We start from the raw sequence: 20,892 nt of genomic DNA, 5'->3' as shown, positions 1-20,892 counted from the left end.
GTCCAGAAAGGCAAACCTGAGGAACTGGTGATGATCTTTGTGGATAGGAATGTGTAGATACGCATCCTTTAGATCCACGGTAGTCATATATTGACCCTCCTGGATCATTGGTAAAATAGTCAGAATGGTCTCCATCTTGAAGGATGGAACTCTTAGGAATTGGTTTAGGATCTTGAGATCTAGAATTGGTCTAAAGGTTCCCTCTTTTTTGGGAACCACAAACAGATTGGAGTAGAAACCTTGCCCCTGTTCTGTTTTCGGAACTGGGCAGATCACTCCCATGGAAAAAAGGTCTTCTACACAGCGTAAGAACGCCTCTCTTTTTGTCTGGTTTACAGACAATTGAGAAAGATGGAACCCCCCCCTTGGAGGAAAATCTTTGAAATCTAGGAGATACCCCTGGGTTACAATTTCTACAGCCCAGGAGTCCTGAACGTCTCTTGCCCAGGCCTGAGCAAAGAGAGAAAGTCTGCCCCCTACTAGACCCGGTCCCGGATCGGGGGCTACCCCTTCATGCTGTCTTAGTGGCAGCAGCAGGCTTTTTGGCCTGTTTACCCTTGTTCCAAGCCTGGTTAGGTCTCCAGGTTGGCTTGGATTGAGCAAAGTTCCCCCTTGCTTTGCAGCAGGGGAAGAGGAAGCGGGACCACCCTTGAAGTTTCGAAAGGAACGAAAATTATTTTGTTTGGTCCTTGTCTTATTTGACATATCTTGAGGGAGGGCATGACCCTTCCCTCCAGTGATGTCTGAAATTATCTCTTTCAGTGCAGGCCCGAATAGGGTCTTACCTTTGAAAGGGATGGTAAAAAGCTTAGATTTAGATGACACATCAGCTGACCAGGACTTAAGCCATAATGCTCTTCGCGCTAAAATGGCAAAACCTGAATTCTTTGCCGCTAACTTAGCAAGATGAAAAGCGGCGTCTATAATAAAAGAATTATCCAACTTAAGGGCCTTAATTCTGTCCAAAATATCATCTAGCGGGGTCTGCATCTGAAGAGCCTCTTCTAGAGCCTAAAACCAAAAAGAAGCTGCAGTGGTTACCGGAACAATGCACGCTATAGGTTAAAAAAGAAAACCCTGATGAACAAAAATTTTCTTTAGGAGACCCTCTAACTTTTTATCCATAGGATCAATGAAAGGACAACTGTCTGCAATAGGTATAGTTGTACGCTTAGCCAGAGTAGAAATAGCTCCCTCAACCTTAGGGACCGTCTGCCATGAGTCCTTTATGGTGTCAGAAATGGGGAATATTTTCTTAAAAACAGGAGGGGAAGCAAACGGAATACCTGGTCTATCCCACTCCTTAGTAACAATGTCCGAAATCCTCTTAGGGACCGGAAACACATCAGTGTAAACAGGAACCTCTAAATATTTGTCCATTTTACACAATTTCTCTGGAACGACAATAGGGTCACAATCATCCAGAGTAGCTAAAACCTCCCTGAGCAATAAACGGAGGTGCTCTAGCTTAAATTTAAATGCCGTCATATCTGAATCTGTCTGAGGGAACATCTTTCCTGAATCAGAAATCTCTCCCTCAGACAGCAAATCCCTCATCCCTACCTCAGAACATAGTGAGGGAATATCGGATACGGCTACTAAAGCGTCAGAAGGCTCAGCATTTGTTCTTAACCCAGAGCTACTGCGCTTCCCTTGCAAACCAGGCAGTTTAGATAAAACCTCTGTGAGGGTAGTATGCATAAATGAAGCCATATCTTGCAAGGTGAAAGAATTAGACGCACTAGAAATACTTGGCGTCGCTTGTGCGGGCGTAACTGGTTGTGACACTTGGGGAGAACTAGATGGCGAAACCTGATTTACTTCTGTCTGAGAATCATTTAATGCCAAATTCTTATAAGTCAAAATATGCTGTTTATAATTTAAAGACATATCAGTACAATTAGGACACATTCTTAGAGGGGGCTCCACAGTGGCTTCTAAACAAATTGAACAATGAGTTTCCTCAGTGTCAGACATGTTTAACAGGCTAGTAATGAAGCAAGCAAGCAAGCTTGTAAAACACTTTATTTAATGAAAAAAACACAATTTGCAAAAACGGTACTGTACCTTTAAGAGAAAAAAAGGCATACACAAACTGCAAAACAGGTTAAAATTGCTTCAAAAATTCTGAAATTTTAACAGTACACCCACTAAGCTTTAGAAGGATTGCACCACAAGTAATAAAGCAATAGACCCCCAAATAAAAAAAACGGATTGATAAGTGTCTAAAACCGGTTAAAACCCCCTAAAGAACCTTGCCATAGCTCTGCTGTGGCCCTACCTGCCCTTAGGAAGCGATAATATGGGGTTTAAAGCTTCAATTAGTCCCTCAGAAGACTCTCAGGACCTCAGGAGAAGTTGCTTGCTGCTTGTAAATGTAGGCCCCACCCACCTCACTCGATATTGCTGGGGCCTACACAAAACTAACAAACCCTGCCTGAAAGCCATGTGGGTTATAAACAACCCCAAAGAACCCTCAAGCAAATGTCCCATAAAACAGAAAATGTTTCTCCCAGACACAAAAACGTTTGTCCCAAATTCACATAACAAACTGAGTGCCCCCTTTAACCCCTTAAGGACCAGCGACGTACCCTGTATGTCACTGGCCTTTTTTGGGACTTGATTGTTTTATAGTGTTCTTGCTAGACTTGTGCTATTATGTCCTGAAAAAACCCTTAACGACCAGTGACATACAGGGTACATTGTGGTCATTAAGGGGTTATGCAAGTTAGTAAAAACCTCTGATAACACTATAGGATTACTGCTTACCCTTCCCCTAATGGGGACACTTTCAGCCTTTCTGAGTTAACACAGTCTCTGCAGAAAATATGACTGAACATACCTCATTGCTGTACAGCAAGAAACCGTTCCTCACACTGAAGTTTTCCTGTACTCCACAGCTTCTGTGGGAACAGCAGTGGACCTTAGTTACAAATGCTAAGATCATCATCCTCCAGGCAGAAATCTTCATCTATGTCCTGCCTGAGAGTAAATAGTACAACACCGGTACCATTTAAAAATAACAAACACTTGATTGAAGATAAAATAAAAACACAATTTATGCTTACCTGATAAATTTATTTCTCTTGTGGTGTATCCAGTCCACGGATCATCCATTACTTGTGGGATATTCTCATTCCCAACAGGAAGTTGCAAGAGGACACCCACAGCAGAGCTGTTATATAGCTCCTCCCCTAACTGCCATATCCAGTCATTCGACTGAAAACACACAGAGAAAGGAGAAACCATAGGGTGCAGTGGTGACTGTAGTTTAAATGAAAAAATTACCTGCCTTAAAATGACAGGGCGGGCCGTGGACTGGATACAAGAGAAATAAATTTATCAGGTAAGCATAAATTGTGTTTTCTCTTGTAAGGTGTATCCAGTCCACGGATCATCCATTACTTGTGGGATACCAATACCAAAGCTAAAGTACACGGATGAAGGGAGGGACAAGGCAGGTACTTAAATGGAAGGTACCACTGCCTGTAAAACCTTTCTCCCAAAAATAGCCTCCGAAGAAGCAAAAGTATCAAATTTGTAGAATTTTGAAAAAGTATGAAGCGAAGACCAAGTCGCCGCCTTGCAAATCTGTTCAACAGAAGCCACATTTTTAAAGGCCCAAGTGGAAGCCACAGCTCTAGTAGAATGAGCTGTAATCCTTTCCGGAGGCTGCTGTCCAGCAGTCTCATAGGCTAAGCGGATTATACTTCTTAGCCAAAAAGAAAGAGAGGTTGCCGAAGCCTTTTGACCTCTCCTTTGTCCAGAGTAGACAACAAACAAAGCAGATGTTTGCCGAAAATCTTTAGTAGCTTGTAAGTAAAACTTCAAAGCACGAACCACGTCCAGATAGTGTAATAGACGTTCCTTCTTTGAAGAAGGATTAGGACACAAGGATGGAACAACAATCTCTTGATTGATATTCTTGTTAGATACCACCTTAGGTAAAAACCCAGGTTTGGTACGCAGGACTACCTTATCCGAATGGAAAATCAGATAAGGAGAATCACATTGTAAGGCAGATAACTCGGAGACTCTACGAGCCGAGGAAATAGCTACCAAAAAAAGAACCTTCCAAGATAAAAGTTTGATATCTAAGGAATGAAGAGGTTCAAAAGGAATTCCTTGAAGAACCTTAAGAACCAAGTTTAAGCTCCATGGCGGTGCAACCGGTTTAAACACAGGCTTGATTCTAACTAAAGCCTGACAAAAAGCCTGAACGTCTGGAACATCTGCCAGACGCTTGTGCAAAAGAATAGACAGGGCAGAAATCTGTCCCTTTAAAGAAAAAATAAAGCCAGCCATGTGGAAAAAATTAGGCCCCAATAATTTATATCACCAGACACACATATAAAAACGATTAAACATGCCAGCAAACGTTTTATATTGTATTTATATAAGGGTAATACCCCTGAGAGTAAGCATGATACCAGTCGTTATTAAATCACTGTATTCAGGCTTAACTTACATTAATTCTGTATCAGCAGCATTTTCTAGCATTTCCAATCCTAGAAAAAATTATAACTGCACATACCTCATTAGCAGAATAAACTGCACGCCATTCTCCCGCTGAAGTTATCTCACTCCTCAGACATATGTGAGAACAGCAATGGATCTTAGTTACAACCTGCTAAGATCATAGAAAACTCAGGCAGATTCTACTTCTGCCTGAGATAAAACAGTACAACTCCGGTACCATTTAAAATAACAAACTTTTGATTGAAGAAAATAAACTAACTATTTTTTACCACTCTCTCTTACTACCTCCATGCGTGTTGAGAGTTGCAAGAGAATGACTGGATATGGCAGTTAGGGGAGGAGCTATATAACAGCTCTGCTGTGGTTGTCCTCTTGCAACTTCCTGTTGGGAATGAGAATATTCCACAAGTAATGGATGATCCGTGGACTGGATACACCTTACAAGAGAAACTAACAGTTTAACACCTCTTCTCTTTACCCTTCCTGCTTAGAGCCAGCAAAGAGAATGACAGGGGGTGGAGTTAAGGGGGGAGCTATATAGACAGCTCTGCTGTGGTGCTCTCTTTGCTACTTCCTGTCAGGAAGGACAATATCCCACAAGTTAGGATGAATCTGTGGACTCGGTACATCTTGCAAAAGAAATGTATTTCTGGTGTATTGCTATAGAATAACATAGCCAACAAATTAACATCTTGTTTGCTGCAACTGTTTTTAAACAGCCAAACACTACCTATGACTTGCCTTATTTGGAGTAGCCAATCCTGGCTTGAGTATACAGACAAGGGTTTCCACAATCATTATGTTAGTATAAAGTGCTTTATTTTGTAGTTGTTATTTGCTGAAGCCAATTAGGAAAGATATGTAGCAGGAATAGCCTTGAGAATTCTGCAGTTTGCATTTCCAGCTCTAAGAATGAAAAAATCCCTAATTTTCAGTGCTAAATTACATGCAAAGCAGGCAAAATAACTAATGAAAGTTTATAGCAAAGTTGTTTTGCTACGTATCACTAAACATTTTATATAAAATCCCAAGGTGTTTACGGTCCTATTAATATGCAATAGTCAAACTCCACATACACTGAAAAACATGCAATTAATTATTATACAGATAATGGTAACTAAGTAAAAAGCAGACAAAAAAGACCATATAAAAGGCTACTTACAGCATGTACATAATGACTCCGATGCTCCAGATGTCACATTGCCTGCTGTAATCATGAGCATTAATAACTTCAGGAGCTGCAAGCCGAGCATAAACAGTCAAATTAATAATACACAAAAACACTTATAAATGCTTAAACACACGGCACAAAGAATGTGCTGATGTCGTATCATTTATTCCCTAATGACAGCAGATGTATAAATGAATTATGTACGGGCTTTAGCAATTCATGTTGCCCTCCCTCAGAAATGATGACTAGCTGAATAAATAGATGATAGGTGAATGTTTAATTGTTAGAAGCAAGTGTGTTAGCAGATGGTTGGATATATACATAGGTATCTCACCTATCTCATTTTAAAGCTTTGAACGGTTAGTTGCTGATGTTGCACAAGCAATCAAGAAAATAAATGGGCCTAAACTAACGTACGTTATTAATGAATATCAATATTTAGCATTCAGATCTCTTGACACATAGTATTAAAAATAAATGCCACAGACTCCCGCAAAAGATTCATATCAGCTTTAACGCCTTTGTAAATACAAACTCAAAGACAAATCATTTCAAACTTTATCAACAAGACTATTAGAATATGAACAAAGCACAGTTTTTTTCTTTCAAATTAGATTTATTAGTTTTAAATTGGAAAAATTTTGTACAACCAAAATAAAAATATTTAACATGAATTGTTTACATTGATAAATGAGAAAAGTGATCAAATCTGCCAGCAAATTTAAACAAAAACAAAAAGTGTGAATGATCTGATTTGTAAAAATTAAAATTACTAAATTAAAGAACTATAAAATGAAAGATGTGCTTCATTCTTTTGGTATCCTTCTTGGAAGAGTAGTAACTAATTAATGAACTATAAAATATAAGATGCTACGAAGTGCACTATAACCTCTGGCTGCTAAACTGGGGCAAGTCAGTACTAATATTTTGACTCAAGTATACTGGATATGGTCGCTAGTATTTCCTGAATTTATAGAGGGGGAAAAAAGCTTCATAATAAATGGACATGAAACCCAAAATGTTTCCTTTATGATACATATATAGCATACATTCTTAAACAACTTTCTAGTTCTAGTATCAAATGTGCTTCATTCTCTTGGTGTCCTTGAAAGAGTCGCTATGAACTACTGGGTGCTAGCTCAACACATCAGGTGAGCCAATGACAATAGGCATATATCTGCAGCTACCAATCAGCAGCTGGCTCCCGGTAGTGCACTGCAGCTCATGAGCCTAGCCAGGTATGCTTTTCAACAGAATATACCAATAGAACAAGGCAAATTAGATAACATAAGTAAGTTGTTTATAATTACATTCTCTATCTGAATTGTGAAAGTTTAATTTTGACTTTACTGTCCCTTAAAATAAACTGTTAAACTAAACTTGTAGAAGATGTTCACTTACCCATGTATATTGGGGTTCCACAGGTGGACTGTAGCATGTTTTCAATGCCAACCCCTCCCTTTTGCACAGCTAAGCCAAAATCAGTTACCTGTGAAAAGGGAATACTCATTTATTAGTTAACTTAAAAGAAATGTATTACGTCTGACATCTTTAGACACTGTTGCATCTAAATTAGGGCCTATTAAAATTAGGCTCTAGCACCCTGGTTTAGAGTCCACAAGACACCCATGGATGCCCCCTGAACACCGCCAACAGCCAATCCTATAATTTAGCTTGGGGCAACTCAATCCTTTCTAGGCCTCGCAAATATCTATCTATCAAAAGTCTCTGGCTCCTAAATTTATGGACTGGGTCCTAGATTATGAACAAAAATGTGTCAAGGCTTGAAATAGGGTATTTTATTTTTTTATTTTTATTTTCCATTATTTCTTTCTTTCCTTCTTTTTTAAACATGTTCATGTATCTTTTTTGGGCGAGGTGAGTTTTTGCACACTAACAGAGCTGTGAAAATTGTAACAAGTCTGTTAAAGAGAATATGTTTGTGCAAACTACCAGACAGTGCCAACTCAAGCTTCCATCCTTTTTCATTTTCTGTAGATCTGGATTGTAAGAATGAGCGCGGCACACGCGTTTTGTGCTCAGTCAGCACTTGTCCCTGTCAGTTTATGCACAGGAAGAGTTGTCATTATTGCACTACAGAATGCAGGAGCTCTGGTGTTATTCATCGTTCTGTAATGCCTGGGGAGAGGGGGAGGGGCTTCCTACACCCAGACCTGCTAAGCTGCACAATGGTGCCTATGGGGAAGAAGCAATAGTAGCTAAGTGCTCCTGACTGGTGTGGATCTTGTCCTTTTAGGGTCTGTACATTTGAAGATGTTCTTTAAAATCAGTTGCTTCTAATTCATTCTGAGACTGTGAGCTAAAGTGTTCTGAAGTTTCTTTAAAGGGACACTGAACTCAAAAAAAAATTATTTTGTGAATCAGATAGTTTTGGTCAATTTTAAGCAACTTTCTAATTTACTCCTATTATCAATTTTTCTTTGTTCTCTTGGTATCTTTATTTGAAAAAGCAGGAATGTTAGCTTAGGAGCCAGACCATTTTTGGTTTAGCTGCCAGGGTAGCACTTACTGATTGGTGACTACATTTAGTCACCAATCAGCAAGCGCTACCCAGGTCTGGCTCGTAAGCTTTACATTCCTGTTTTTTCAAATAAAGATACCAAGAGAACGTAGAAAAATGATATAGGAAATAATAGGAGTAAATGAGAAAGTTGCTTAAAATTGCTGCTCTATCTGAATAGTGAAAGTAAAACAATTTGGGTTCAGTATCCCTTTAAGTGAAAAGCACAACATTAAACCTTAATATTATTTTATTAGGAATTTACGCAAAAGCAACATGCTGCATGTGACGATGATTACAACCCTTTAAAGGCAAATTACTCACAGCTCTCTAAATTTGTCACAGTAACTTGCAGTGACATGAAAAAAATATTCCACTCTCCTGATACTGCAGGGGAGGTTTTCACTTTTGTTCTTTACCTTTATGTTTAGTTTAGTCTCCTCTTCGTTTGTTTGTTCATCACTTTTTACTAAAATGTTTTCCAATTTCAAATCTCTATGGACAATATCTGCACATAAAAAACAAGCAGAGACGTAGTTACAATAAAAAGGTTTATTGACTCATTATTCCCACACTGGGCCAGATTACAAGTGGAGTGATACATTTTTAGAGTTGTTGAGCAGTAACTGCACTCAAGGTAAATCAATAGCGCTCCTAAATTTGGGCTGGTATTAAAGGTTAAAAGTAAAAATGTTGTCCACATGTGAAAGACTCAGGTTTGCCAATATCTGGAGGTCGGATAACGTTACTGAGCTAGCTCCCTTTCCCTGTAGAGTTCTATAGGGCGCTTTAAAAAAAGCTTTTTCTTTGCTCAAGAGCTAACCCGAAGGCGCGCTAGGCCAACTGCGCTAAAGCCGAAGGTGCATTAGAGATACTTCAAATAACTCTGCTCTTCATATAGAAAAATTTCTGTTGATTTTTATATAATGTATATATATATATATATAAAAGTATATACTGTGCGTATATATATATGTATATACATATATATATATATTTGTATGTGTATATATCTATATATATATATATATATATATATATATAGGCAGGGACTGCACTCCCTGGATTTAGATAAATAAAGTGATGTTTATTTCGGGGTTCACAGACCCCTTCCTCAGAACAAATCCTGAAACGTTACCATAAAATAAACATCACTTTATTTATCTAAATCCAGCGAGTGCAGTCCCTGCCTATCAGTGGTGTATTTAGGTTTAGTTCTGCCCTAGGCCCTCAAAATTTTGCTGCCCCCCTCACCCCCCACCCCCACTCTGTGTGTGTGTATATATATATATATATATATACACCTGTATGTATCTATGTATAATATATATATATATAATTATACATACACACTATATATATATATATATATATATATATATATATATATACACACAGTATATGTATATAATGTGTGTGTGTGTATGTGTATCTATGTATAATTATATATATATATATATATATATATATAATGTGCCTTTGCTAATTCACACCTAATAGCAGTTAAAATCACTCACTTATGATGCACCCTTATGGCCAACAACTAAGTAGAAAGTGTAAGAGTTGTGAGTAAGGACCATACTTAACAGGTGTGACATAAGAAAATGTGAAGTATATAAAAAAAATCTTGGTGTATCTTACAGTAATGTAAGCCACAGGTGAGCATAATGTATGGTAGCAAAAAGTGGCATATGGTTTCAGTATGGATGTCGTAGAGCTGTGCAAACCAGTGTGACATATAACAGGATCACCATTAATTAGTGTAAGCTGGCAAAGAGATCATCATCTGATTATGCATGGTATACACACATAAGACACAAAAGGACAAGTGACAAACATATCACATTTCAGCAGTCAAAATTCAAATGTAATAAATGTGCAGCACAAACAGGGCTCCCTCTAGCACAGAGGTTGCCTTGGTAACCATAACAACCATCTTTGCCCTTCACTCACCACCTCAAGGGCTCTGCCATAAACCTCCCCCCGCGGGCGGCTTCTCCTGAGCACGTCGCTCTCAGACAGTGACACCCCCAGCACCTTATTCCGCAACTTCACGCTAGCTCTAAACAGTAATGTGATGTCCGCAGCCATGGTTACTCAGTCGCCGACACAGCCACGTCATCACCTAGAGGCAGCACCTGTCAAATATCCTCGGGTGTGAAGGGGCAGCGGCAATCCGGTTCCACAACGCATACATTCCTATCTCTGAGTTACGCAGGTAGCCAGAGGTGAAAGGCAAATGATATGCGCAGTTATTAGAGGGTATTTGTGGTGTGCACTGTGCATGCTCAACTCCGACTGGAAATCCCTTACTTACACAAAAGCATTTGTTAAAGTGCAGCAGCGGCCGGGGACAATATAAAAAAGTTATGCTCCCCCAAATCTGCTGCCCTGGCCTTGTGTGCCTAGGCCTTAAAACGCCACTGCTGCCTATACTATTATTAATCATTTGACTTTGCACCCTGGTTGATGACCGGTTGGAATTGTAAGTGCAGATGCATGAGGAGAAACATAATTTATGTAAGAACTTACCTGATAAATTAATTTCTTTCATATTAGCAAGAGTCCATGAGCTAGTGACGTATGGGATATACATTCCTACCAGGAGGGGCAAAGTTTCCCAAACCTTAAATGCCTATAAATACACCCCTCACCACACCCACAATTCAGTTTAACGAATAGCCAAGAAGTGGGGTGATAAAGGAGCGAAAGCATAAAAAAATAAGGAATTGGAATAATTGTGCTTTATACAAAAAAATCATAACCACCACAAAAAAAGGGTGGGCCTCATGGACTCTTGCTAATATGAAAGAAATGAATTTATCAGGTAAGTTCTTACATAAATTATGTTTTCTATCATGTAATTAGCAAGAGTCCATGAGCTAGTGACGTATGGGATAGCAGATACCCAAGTTGTGGAACTTCCACGCAAGAGTCACTAGAGAGGGAGGGATAAAATAAAGACAGCCAATTCCACTGAAAAAATAATCCACAACCCAAATCAAAAGTTTTAATCGAAATAATGAAAAAAACTGAAATTATAAGCAGACGAATCAAACAGAAACAGCTGCCTGAAGTACTTTTCTACCAAAAACTGCTTCAGAAGAAGAAAACACATCAAAATGGTAGAATTTAGTAAAAGTATGCAAAGAAGACCAAGTTGCTGCTTTGCAAATCTGATCAACAGAAGCTTCATTCCTAAAAGCCCAGGAAGTAGAAACTGACCTAGTAGAATGAGCCGTAATCCTTTGAGGCGGGGACTTACCCGACTCTACATAAGCATGATGAATCAAAGACTTTAACCAAGACGCCAAAGAAATGGTGGAAGCCTTCTGACCTTTCTTGGAACCAGAAAAGATAACAAAAAGACTGGAAGTCTTCCTAAAATCTTTAGTAGCTTCAACATAGTATTTCAAAGCTCTAACTACATCCAAAGAATGTAACGATCTTTCCTTAGAATTCTTAGGATTAGGACACAATGAAGGAACAACAATTTCTCTACTAATGTTGTTAGAATTCACAACCTTAGGCAAAAATTGAAATGAAGTCCGCAACACCGCCTTATCCTGATGAAAAATCAGAAAAGGAGATTCACAAGAAAGAGCAGATAACTCAGAAACTTAGCCAAAAGGAACAATACTTTCCAGGAAAGTAATTTAATGTTCAAAGAATGCATAGGCTCAAATGGAGGAGCCTGCAAAGCTTTCAAAGCCAAATTAAGACTCCAAGGAGGTGAGATCGACTTAATGACAGGTTTGATACGAACCAAAGCCTGTACAAAACAATGAATATCAGGAAGATTAGCAATCTTTCTGTGAAAAAAGAACAGAAAGAGCAGAGATTTGTCCTTTCAAAGAACTTGCAGACAAACCTTTATCCAAACCATCCTGAAGAAATTGTAAAATTCTAGGAATTCTGAAAGAATGCCAGGAGAATTTATGAGAAGAACACCAAGAGATGTAAGTCTTCCAAACTCGATAATAAATCTTTCTAGAGACAGATTTACGAGCCTGTAACATAGTATTAATCACTGAGTCAGAGAAACCTCTATGACTAAGAATCAAGCGTTCAACCTCCATACGTTCAAATTTAATGATTTGAGATCCTGATGGAAAAATGGGCCTTGAGATAGAAGGTCTGGCCTTAATGGAAGTGTCCAAGGTTGGCAACTGGCCATCCGAACGAGATCCGCAAACCAAAACCTGTGTGGCCATGCTGGAGCCACCAGCAGTACAAATGAACGCTCCATTAGAATTTTGGAGATCACTTTTGGAAGAAGAACTAGAGGCGGAAAGATATCTGGACAGATACCTGGGAAGTTTCTTGTTTAGATGAGAGGCCATCATATCTATTTCTGGAAGACCCCAGATTTGAACAATCTGAAGAAAAACCTCTGGATGAAGAGACCATTCGCCCGGATGTAACGTCTGGCGACTGAGATAATCCGCTTCCCAATTGTCTACACCTGGGATGTGAACCGCAGAAATTAGACAGGAGCTGGATTCCGCCCATACAAGTATCCAAGATACTTCTTTCATTGCTTGAGGACTGTGAGTCCCATCTTGATGATTGACATATGCCACGGTTGTGACATTGTCTGTTTGAAAAAAAAAAAAAACGATTCTCTTTTCAGAAGAGGCCAGAACTGAAGAGCTCTGAAAATCGCACGGAGTTCCAAAATGTTGATTGGTAATCTCGCCTCCTGAGATTCCCAAACCCCCTGCGCTGTCAGAGATCCCCATACTGCTCCCCAATCTGATAGACTCCCATCTGTTGAGATCACAGTCCAGGTTGGACGAACAAAAGAGGCCCCTTGAAATAAACGATGGTGATCCATCCACCAAGTTAGAGATGATCGAACATTGGAATTTAAGGATATTAATTGTGATATCCTTGTATAATCCCTGCACCACTGGTTCAGCATACAAAGTTGGAGTGGTCTCATGTGAAAACGAGAAAAAGGGATTGCGTCCGATGCAGCAGTCATGAGACCTAGAATCTCCATGCATAATGCTACCGAAGGGAACAATTGAGACTGAAGGTTTCGATAGGCTGAAACCAATTTCAGACGTCTCTCTTCTGTCAGAGACAAAGTCATGGACACTGAATCTATTTGGAAACCTAAAAAGGTTACTCTTGTCTGAGGAATCAAGGAACTCTTTGGTAAATTGATCCTCCAACCATGTCTTTGAAGAAACACAAGTTGATTCGTATGAGATTCTGCAGAATGTGAAGACTGAGCAAGTACCAAGATATCGTCCAAATAAGGAAATACCGCAATACCCTGTTCTCTGATTACAGAGAGAAGGGCACCGAGAACCTTCGAAAAGATCCTTGGCGCTGTTGCTAGGCCAAATGGAAGGGCAATAAACTGGTAATGCTTGTCTAGAAAAGAGAATCTCAGAAACTGATAGTGATCTGGATGAATTGGAATATGCAGGTATGCATCCTGTAAGTCTATTGTAGACATATAATGCCCTTGCTGAACAAAAGGCAGAATAGTTCTTATAGTCACCATTTTGAATGTCGGTATCCTTACATAACGATTCAATATTTTTAGGTCCAGAACTGGTCTGAAAGAATTCTCTTTCTTTGGTACAATGAATAGATTTGAATAAAACCCCAGACCCTGCTCCAGAACTGGAACTGGTATAATTACCCCAGCTAACTCTAGGTCTGAAACACATTTCAGAAATGCCTGAGCCTTCACTGGATTTACTGGAATGCGTGAGAGAAAAAATCTTCTCACAGGCGGTCTTACCTTGAAACCTATTATGTACCCTTGTGAAACAATGTTCTGAATCCAAAGATTGTGAATCGGATTGATCCAAACATCTTTGAAAAATCGTAACCTGCCCCCTACCAGCTGCACTGGAATGAGGGCCGCACCTTCATGCGGATTTAGGAGCTGGTTTTGACTTTCTAGAAGGCTTGGATTTATTCCAGACTGGATTAGGTTTCCAACCGGAAACTGTTCCTTTAGGGGAAGGGTCGGGCTTCTGCTCCTTACTCTGACGAAAGGAACGAAAAGGATTAGCAGCCCTATAATTACCTTTAGCTTTTTTGCCCTGGGGTAAAAAGGCTCCCTTCCCCCCAGTAACAGTTGAAATTATTGAATCCAACTGAGAACCAAACAACTTATTACCTTGGAAAGAGAGAGAAAGCAAAGTTGACTTAGAAGTCATATCTACATTCCAAGATTTAAGCCATAAAGCTCTTCTAGCTAAAATAGCTAAAGACATATACCGGACATCAACTCTAATGATATCAAAAATGGCATCACAGACAAAGTTATTAGCATGTTGAAGAAGTTTAACAATGCTATATGCATTATGGTCTGTCACTTGTTGCGCTAAAGCCTCCAACCAGAAAGTTGAAGCTGCAGCAACATCAGCCAAAGAGATAGCAGGTCTAAGTAGATTACCTGAACATACATAAGCTTTTCTTAAAAAAGATTCAATTTTCCTATCTAAAGGATCTTTAAACGAAGTGCTATCTGCCGTAGGAATAGCAGTACGTTTAGCAAGAGTAGAGATAGCCCCATCGACTTTAGGGATTTTATCCCAAAACTCCAATCTATCAGATGGCACAGGGTACAATTTCTTAAACCTTGGAGAAGGAGTAAATGAAGTACCCAGACTATCCCATTCCCTAGCAATCACATCTGAGATAGCATCAGGAACTGGAAAAACTTCCGGAATTAACACATGAGGTTTATAAACCGAATTTAAACGTTTAGCAGTTTTAGTATCAAGAGGACTGGACTCCTCCATATCTAATGCAATCAAAACTTCTTTAAGTAATGAACGTATAAACTCCATTTTAAATAAATATGAAGATTTATCAGTATCAATATCTGGAGTAGAATCTTCTGAACCAGAAAAAACCTCATCAGAAACAGATAAGTCAGAATGATGGCGGTCACCTAAAAATTAATCTGAAATGTGAGAAGTTTTAAAAGACCTTTTACGTTTACTGGAAGGAGGAATAACAGACAGAGCCTTCCTAATAGAATTAGAAACAAATTCTTTTACATTAACAGGAACATCCTGAACATTAGATGTTAAAGGAACAACAACAGGTAAAGGATTATTACTAATGGAGACACAATCTGCATTGGAAAGTTTATCATGACAACTTACACAAACTACAGCTGGAGGAACAGTTACCACAAGTTTACAACATATGCACTTAACTTTGGTAGAACTAGCATCATGCAGCGTCTGTCCACTAGAGGATTGAGATCCAGGGTCAGGTTGTGACATCTTGCAATATGTAATAGAAAAAACAACATATAAAGCAAAATTATCAAATTCCTTAAATGGCAGTTTCAGGAATGGGAAAGAATGCAAAATAATAAGCTTCTAGGAACCAGAAGCAATGAAAAAGAGATGTTTAAATAATGTGAGTAAAAAAGACGCCCACATTTTTTTTGGCGCAAAAAAAGTCTGAATACGCATGCGTTACAGAATACAACTTCCGGCGTCAATTACGGCACCGGAAGTGACAAAAAATGTTAGCGCCAAAAAAGTTTGCGCCAAAAATGACGTAATAAAAAGAAACATTCTCTGCCCCCGCGAGCCTAACAGCACGCAGGAAAAAATGGCCAAATAAAATTTTTCAAGGTAAGAAAAAATAATTGAATGCATTATCCCAATAATGAAACTGACAGTCTGTATTAAAAAGGAATACTGATTATCCTGAATCAAGGCAAATATAAGTTTATAGACATATATTTAGAACTTTACATATAAAGTGCCCAACCATAGCTTAGAGTGTCACAAAAAAATAAGACTTACTTACCCCAGGACACTCATTTACATATAGTAGATAGCCAAACCAGTACTGAAACTAGAATCAGTAGAGGTAATGGTATATAAGAGTATATCGTCGATCTGAAAAGGGAGGTAGGAGAAGAAATCTCTACGACCGATAACAGAGAACCTATAAAATAGATCCCCTAGAGGTAGACCATTGTATTCATATAGGCAATACTCTCTTCACATCCCTCTGACATTCGCTGCACTCTGAGAGGAAAACCGGGCTTCAACCTGTTGCGAAGCGCATATCAACGTACAATCTAGCACAAATTTACTTCACCACCTCCACGGGAGGCAAAGTTTGTAAAACTGAATTGTGGGTGTGGTGAGGGGTGTATTTATAGGCATTTAAGGTTTGGGAAACTTTGCACCTCCTGGTAGGAATGTATATCCCATACGTCACTAGCTCATGGACTCTTGCTAATTACATGAAAGAAAACATAATTTATGCTTACCTGATAAATTTATTTCTCTTGTAGTGTATCCAGTCCACGGATCATCCATTACTTGTGGGATATTCTCCTTCCCAACAGGAAGTTGCAAGAGGATCACCCACAGCAGAGCTGCTATATAGCTCCTCCCCTCACTGCCATATCCAGTCATTCGACCGAAACAAGCCGAGAAAGGAGAAAGTAGGGTGCAGTGGTGACTGTAGTTTAATTAAAATTTAGACCTGCCTGAAAAGGACAGGGCGGGCCGTGGACTGGATACACTACAAGAGAAATAAATTTATCAGGTAAGCATAAATTATGTTTTCTCTTGTTAAGTGTATCCAGTCCACGGATCATCCATTACTTGTGGGATACCAATACCAAAGCTAAAGTACACGGATGATGGGAGGGACAAGGCAGGAACTTAAACGGAAGGAACCACTGCCTGTAGAACCTTTCTCCCAAAAACAGCCTCCGAAGAAGCAAAAGTATCAAATTTGTAAAATTTGGAAAAAGTATGAAGGGAAGACCAAGTTGCAGCCTTGCAAATCTGTTCAACAGAGGCCTCATTTTTAAAGGCCCAGGTCGAAGCCACAGCTCTAGTAGAATGAGCTGTAATCCTTTCAGGAGGCTGCTGTCCAGCAGTCTCATAGGCTAAACGGATTATACTCCGAAGCCAAAAAGAAAGAGAGGTTGCAGAGGCCTTCTGACCTCTCCTCTGTCCAGAGTAAACAACAAACAGGTTAGATGTTTGGCGAAAATCTTTAGTAGCCTGTAAGTAAAACTTCAAGGCACGGACTACGTCTAGATTATGCAAAAGACGTTCCTTTTTTGAAGAAGGATTAGGACATAATGATGGAACAACAATCTCTTGATTGATATTCTTGTTAGAAACCACCTTAGGTAAAAACCCAGGTTTTGTACGCAGAACATCTGAATGAATGAAAGATTAGATAAGGAGAATCACAATGTAAGGCAGATAACTCAGAGACTCTTCAAGCCTAGGAAATAGCCATCAGAAAAAGAACTTTCCATGAAAGAAGTTTGATATCAATAGAATGAAGAACTTTAAGAACCAAGTTTAAGCTCCATGGAGGAGCAACAGGTGTAAACACAGGCTTAATTCTAACTAAAGCCTGACAAAATGCCTGAACGTCTGGAACTTCTGCCAGACGCTTGTGTAAAAGAATAGACAGAGCAGAAATCTGTCCCTTTAAAGAACTAGCTGATAATCCTTTGTCTAAACCCTCTTGGAGGAAGGACAATATCCTAGGAATCCTAACCCTACTCCATGAGTAATTCTTGGATTCACACCAATGAAGATATTTACGCCATATCTTGTGGTAAATTTTCCTGGTGACAGGCTTTCGTGCCTGTATTAAGGTATCAATTACTGACTCGGAGAAGCCACGCTTTGATAGGATCAAGCGTTCAATCTCCATGCAGTCAGTCTCAGAGAAAGTAGATTTGGATGATTGAAAGGACCTTGTATTAGAAGGTCTTGTCTCAGAGGCAGAGTCCATGGTGGAAAGGATGACATGTCCACTAGGTCTGCATACCAGGTCCTGCGTGGCCACGCAGGCGCTATCAATATCACTGATGCTCTTTCCTGTTTGATTTTGGCAATCAGACGAGGGAGCAGAGGAAACGGTGGAAACACATAAGCCAGGTTGAAGAACCAAGGCGCTGCTAGAGCATCTATCAGTGCCGCTTCTGGGTCCCTGGACCTGGATCCGTAACAAGGAAGCTTGGCGTTCTGGCGAGACGCCATGAGATCCAATTCTGGTTTGCCCCAATGGAGAACCAATTGAGCAAACACCTCCGGATGGAGTTCCCATTCCCCCGGATGAAAAGTCTGACGACTTAGAAAATCCGCCTCACAGTCCTCTACACCTGGGATATGGATCGCTGACAGGTGGCAAGAGTGAGTCTCTGCCCAGCGAATTATCTTGGAGACTTCTGACATCGCTAGGGAACTCCTGGTTCCCCCTTGATGGTTGATGTAAGCCACAGTCGTGATGTTGTCCGACTGAAATCTGATGAACCTCAGTGTTGCTAGCTGAGGCCAAGCCAGAAGAGCATTGAAAATTGCTCTTAACTCCAGAATATTTATTGGGAGGAGTTTCTCCTCCTGAGTCCATGAACTCTGAGCCTTCAGGGAGTTCCAGACTGCACCCCAACCTAGAAGGCTGGCATCTGTTGTTACAATTGTCCAATCTGGTCTGCGAAAGGTCATACCCTTGGACAGATGGGCCCGAGATAACCACCAGAGAAGAGAATCTCTGGTTTCCTGATCCAGATTTAGTAGAGGGGACAAATCTGTGTAATCCCCATTCCATTGACTGAGCATGCATAATTGCAGCGGTCTGAGATGCAGGCGCGCGAATGGCACTATGTCCATCGCCGCTACCATTAAGCCGATTACTTCCATGCACTGAGCCACCGTGGGGCGCGGAATGGAGTGAAGAACACGGCAAGCATTTAGAAGTTTTGATAACCTGGACTCCGTCAGGTAAATTTTCATTTCTACAGAATCTATTAGAGTCCCTAGGAAGGAAACCCTTGTGAGAGGAGATAGAGAACTCTTTTCTTCGTTCACTTTCCACCCATGCGACCATAGGAATGCCAGAACTATCTCTGTATGAGATTTGGCAATTTGAAAGCTTGACGCCTGTATCAGGATATCGTCCAGGTAAGGAGCCACCGCTATGCCTCGCGGTCTTAGGACCACCAGAAGTGAGCCCAGAACCTTTGTAAAAATTCTTGGGGCTGTAGCCAACCCGAATGGAAGAGCTACAAATTGGTAATGCCTGTCTAGAAAGGCAAACCTGATGATGATTCTTGTGAATCGGAATGTGAAGGTAGGCATCCTTTAAGTCCACTGTGGTCATGTACTGACCCTCTTGGATCATGGGTAAGATGGTTCGAATAGTTTCCATCTTGAATGACGGAACTCTGAGGAATTTGTTTAGGATCTTTAAATCCAAAATTGGTCTGAAGGTTCCCTCTTTTTTGGGAACCACAAACAGATTTGAATAAAACCCCTGTCCTTGTTCCGTCCGCGGAACTGGATGGATCACTCCCATTACAAGGAGATCTTGTACGCAGCTTAGGAATGCCTCTTTCTTTATCTGGTTTGCAGATAATCTTGAAAGGTGAAATCTCCCTTGTGGAGGAGAAGCTTTGAAGTCCAGAAGATATCCCTGAGATATGATCTCCAACGCCCAGGGATCCTGAACATCTCTTGCCCATGCCTGGGCGAAGAGAGAGAGTCTGACCCCTACTAGATCCGTTGTCGGATAGGGGGCCGCTCCTTCATGCTGTCTTAGAGGCAGCAGCAGGCTTTCTGGCCTGCTTGCCCTTGTTCCAGGACTGGTTAGGTTTCCAGGCCTGCTTGGATTGAGCAAAATTTCCCTCTTGTTTTGAAGCAGAGGAAGTTGATGCTGCACCTGCCTTGAAATTTCGAAAGGCACGAAAATTAGACTGTTTGGCCTTTGATTTGGCCCTGTCCTGAGGAAGGGTATGACCCTTACCTCCAGTAATGTCAGCAATAATTTCTTTCAAACCAGGCCCGAATAAGGTCTGCCCCTTGAAAGGAATGTTGAGTAATTTAGACTTTGAAGTCACGTCAGCTGACCAGGATTTGAGCCATAGCGCCCTATGTGCCTGGATGGCGAATCCGGAATTCTTAGCCGTTAGTTTAGTCAAATGAACAATGGCATCAGAAACAAATGAGTTAGCTAGCTTAAGACTTAAGTTCTAAGCTTCAATGGAGCTGTATGGATGGCCTCTTCCAGGGCCTCAAACCAGAATGCCTCCGCAGCAGTGACAGGCGCAATGCATGCAAGGGGCTGTAAAATAAAACTTTGTTGAATAAACATTTTCTTAAGGTAACCCTCTAATTTTTTTATCCATTGGATCTGAAAAAGCACAACTGTCCTCAACCGGGATAGTGGTACGCTTTGCTAAAGTAGAAACTGCTCCCTCCACCTTAGGGACAGTCTGCCATAAGTCCCGTGTAGTGGCATCTATTGGAAACATTTTTCTAAATATAGGAGGTGGGGAAAAGGGCACACCGGGCCTATCCCACTCCTTACTAATAATTTCTGTAAGCCTTTTAGGTATTGGAAAAACATCAGAACTCGCCGACACTGCCTAGTATTTATCCAGCCTACACAATTTCTCTGGCACTGCAATTGTGTCACAGTCATTCAGAGCAGCTAATACCTCCCCAAGCAATACACGGAGGTTCTCAAGCTTAAATTTAAAATTAGAAATCTCTGAATCAGGTCTCCCCGATTCAGAGACGTCACCCACAGACTGAAGCTCTCCGTCCTCAGGTTCTGCATATTGTGACGCAGTATCAGACATGGCTCTTACAGCATCTACGCGCTCTGTATCTCGTCCAACCCCAGAGCTATCGCGCTTGCCTCTCAATTCAGGCAATCTGGATAATACCTCTGACAGGGT

The 20,892-nt window shown here is 40.4% G+C and overlaps 1 protein-coding gene across 1 annotated transcript in view; it reads right to left on the bottom strand.

The window, feature by feature from the left end:
• Nucleotides 1-20,892, bottom strand: part of STK33 (serine/threonine kinase 33) — a 252,991-nt gene that overhangs the window by 77,420 nt on the left and 154,679 nt on the right. Inside the window, exons 6-8 of the mRNA XM_053720610.1 lie at nt 8,591-8,679; nt 7,052-7,139; nt 5,642-5,717 (exon numbers count right to left, since the gene is read on the bottom strand). Of these exons, the coding sequence (XP_053576585.1) occupies nt 5,642-5,717; nt 7,052-7,139; nt 8,591-8,679 (253 nt within the window). The remainder of the gene's footprint in view (nt 1-5,641; nt 5,718-7,051; nt 7,140-8,590; nt 8,680-20,892) is intronic.

The sequence above is a fragment of the Bombina bombina genome, chromosome 7 (assembly GCF_027579735.1).
Source record: "Bombina bombina isolate aBomBom1 chromosome 7, aBomBom1.pri, whole genome shotgun sequence".
Classification (NCBI taxonomy): Eukaryota; Metazoa; Chordata; class Amphibia; order Anura; family Bombinatoridae; genus Bombina; species Bombina bombina.
This window is presented reverse-complemented; position numbering and strand designations above follow the sequence as displayed.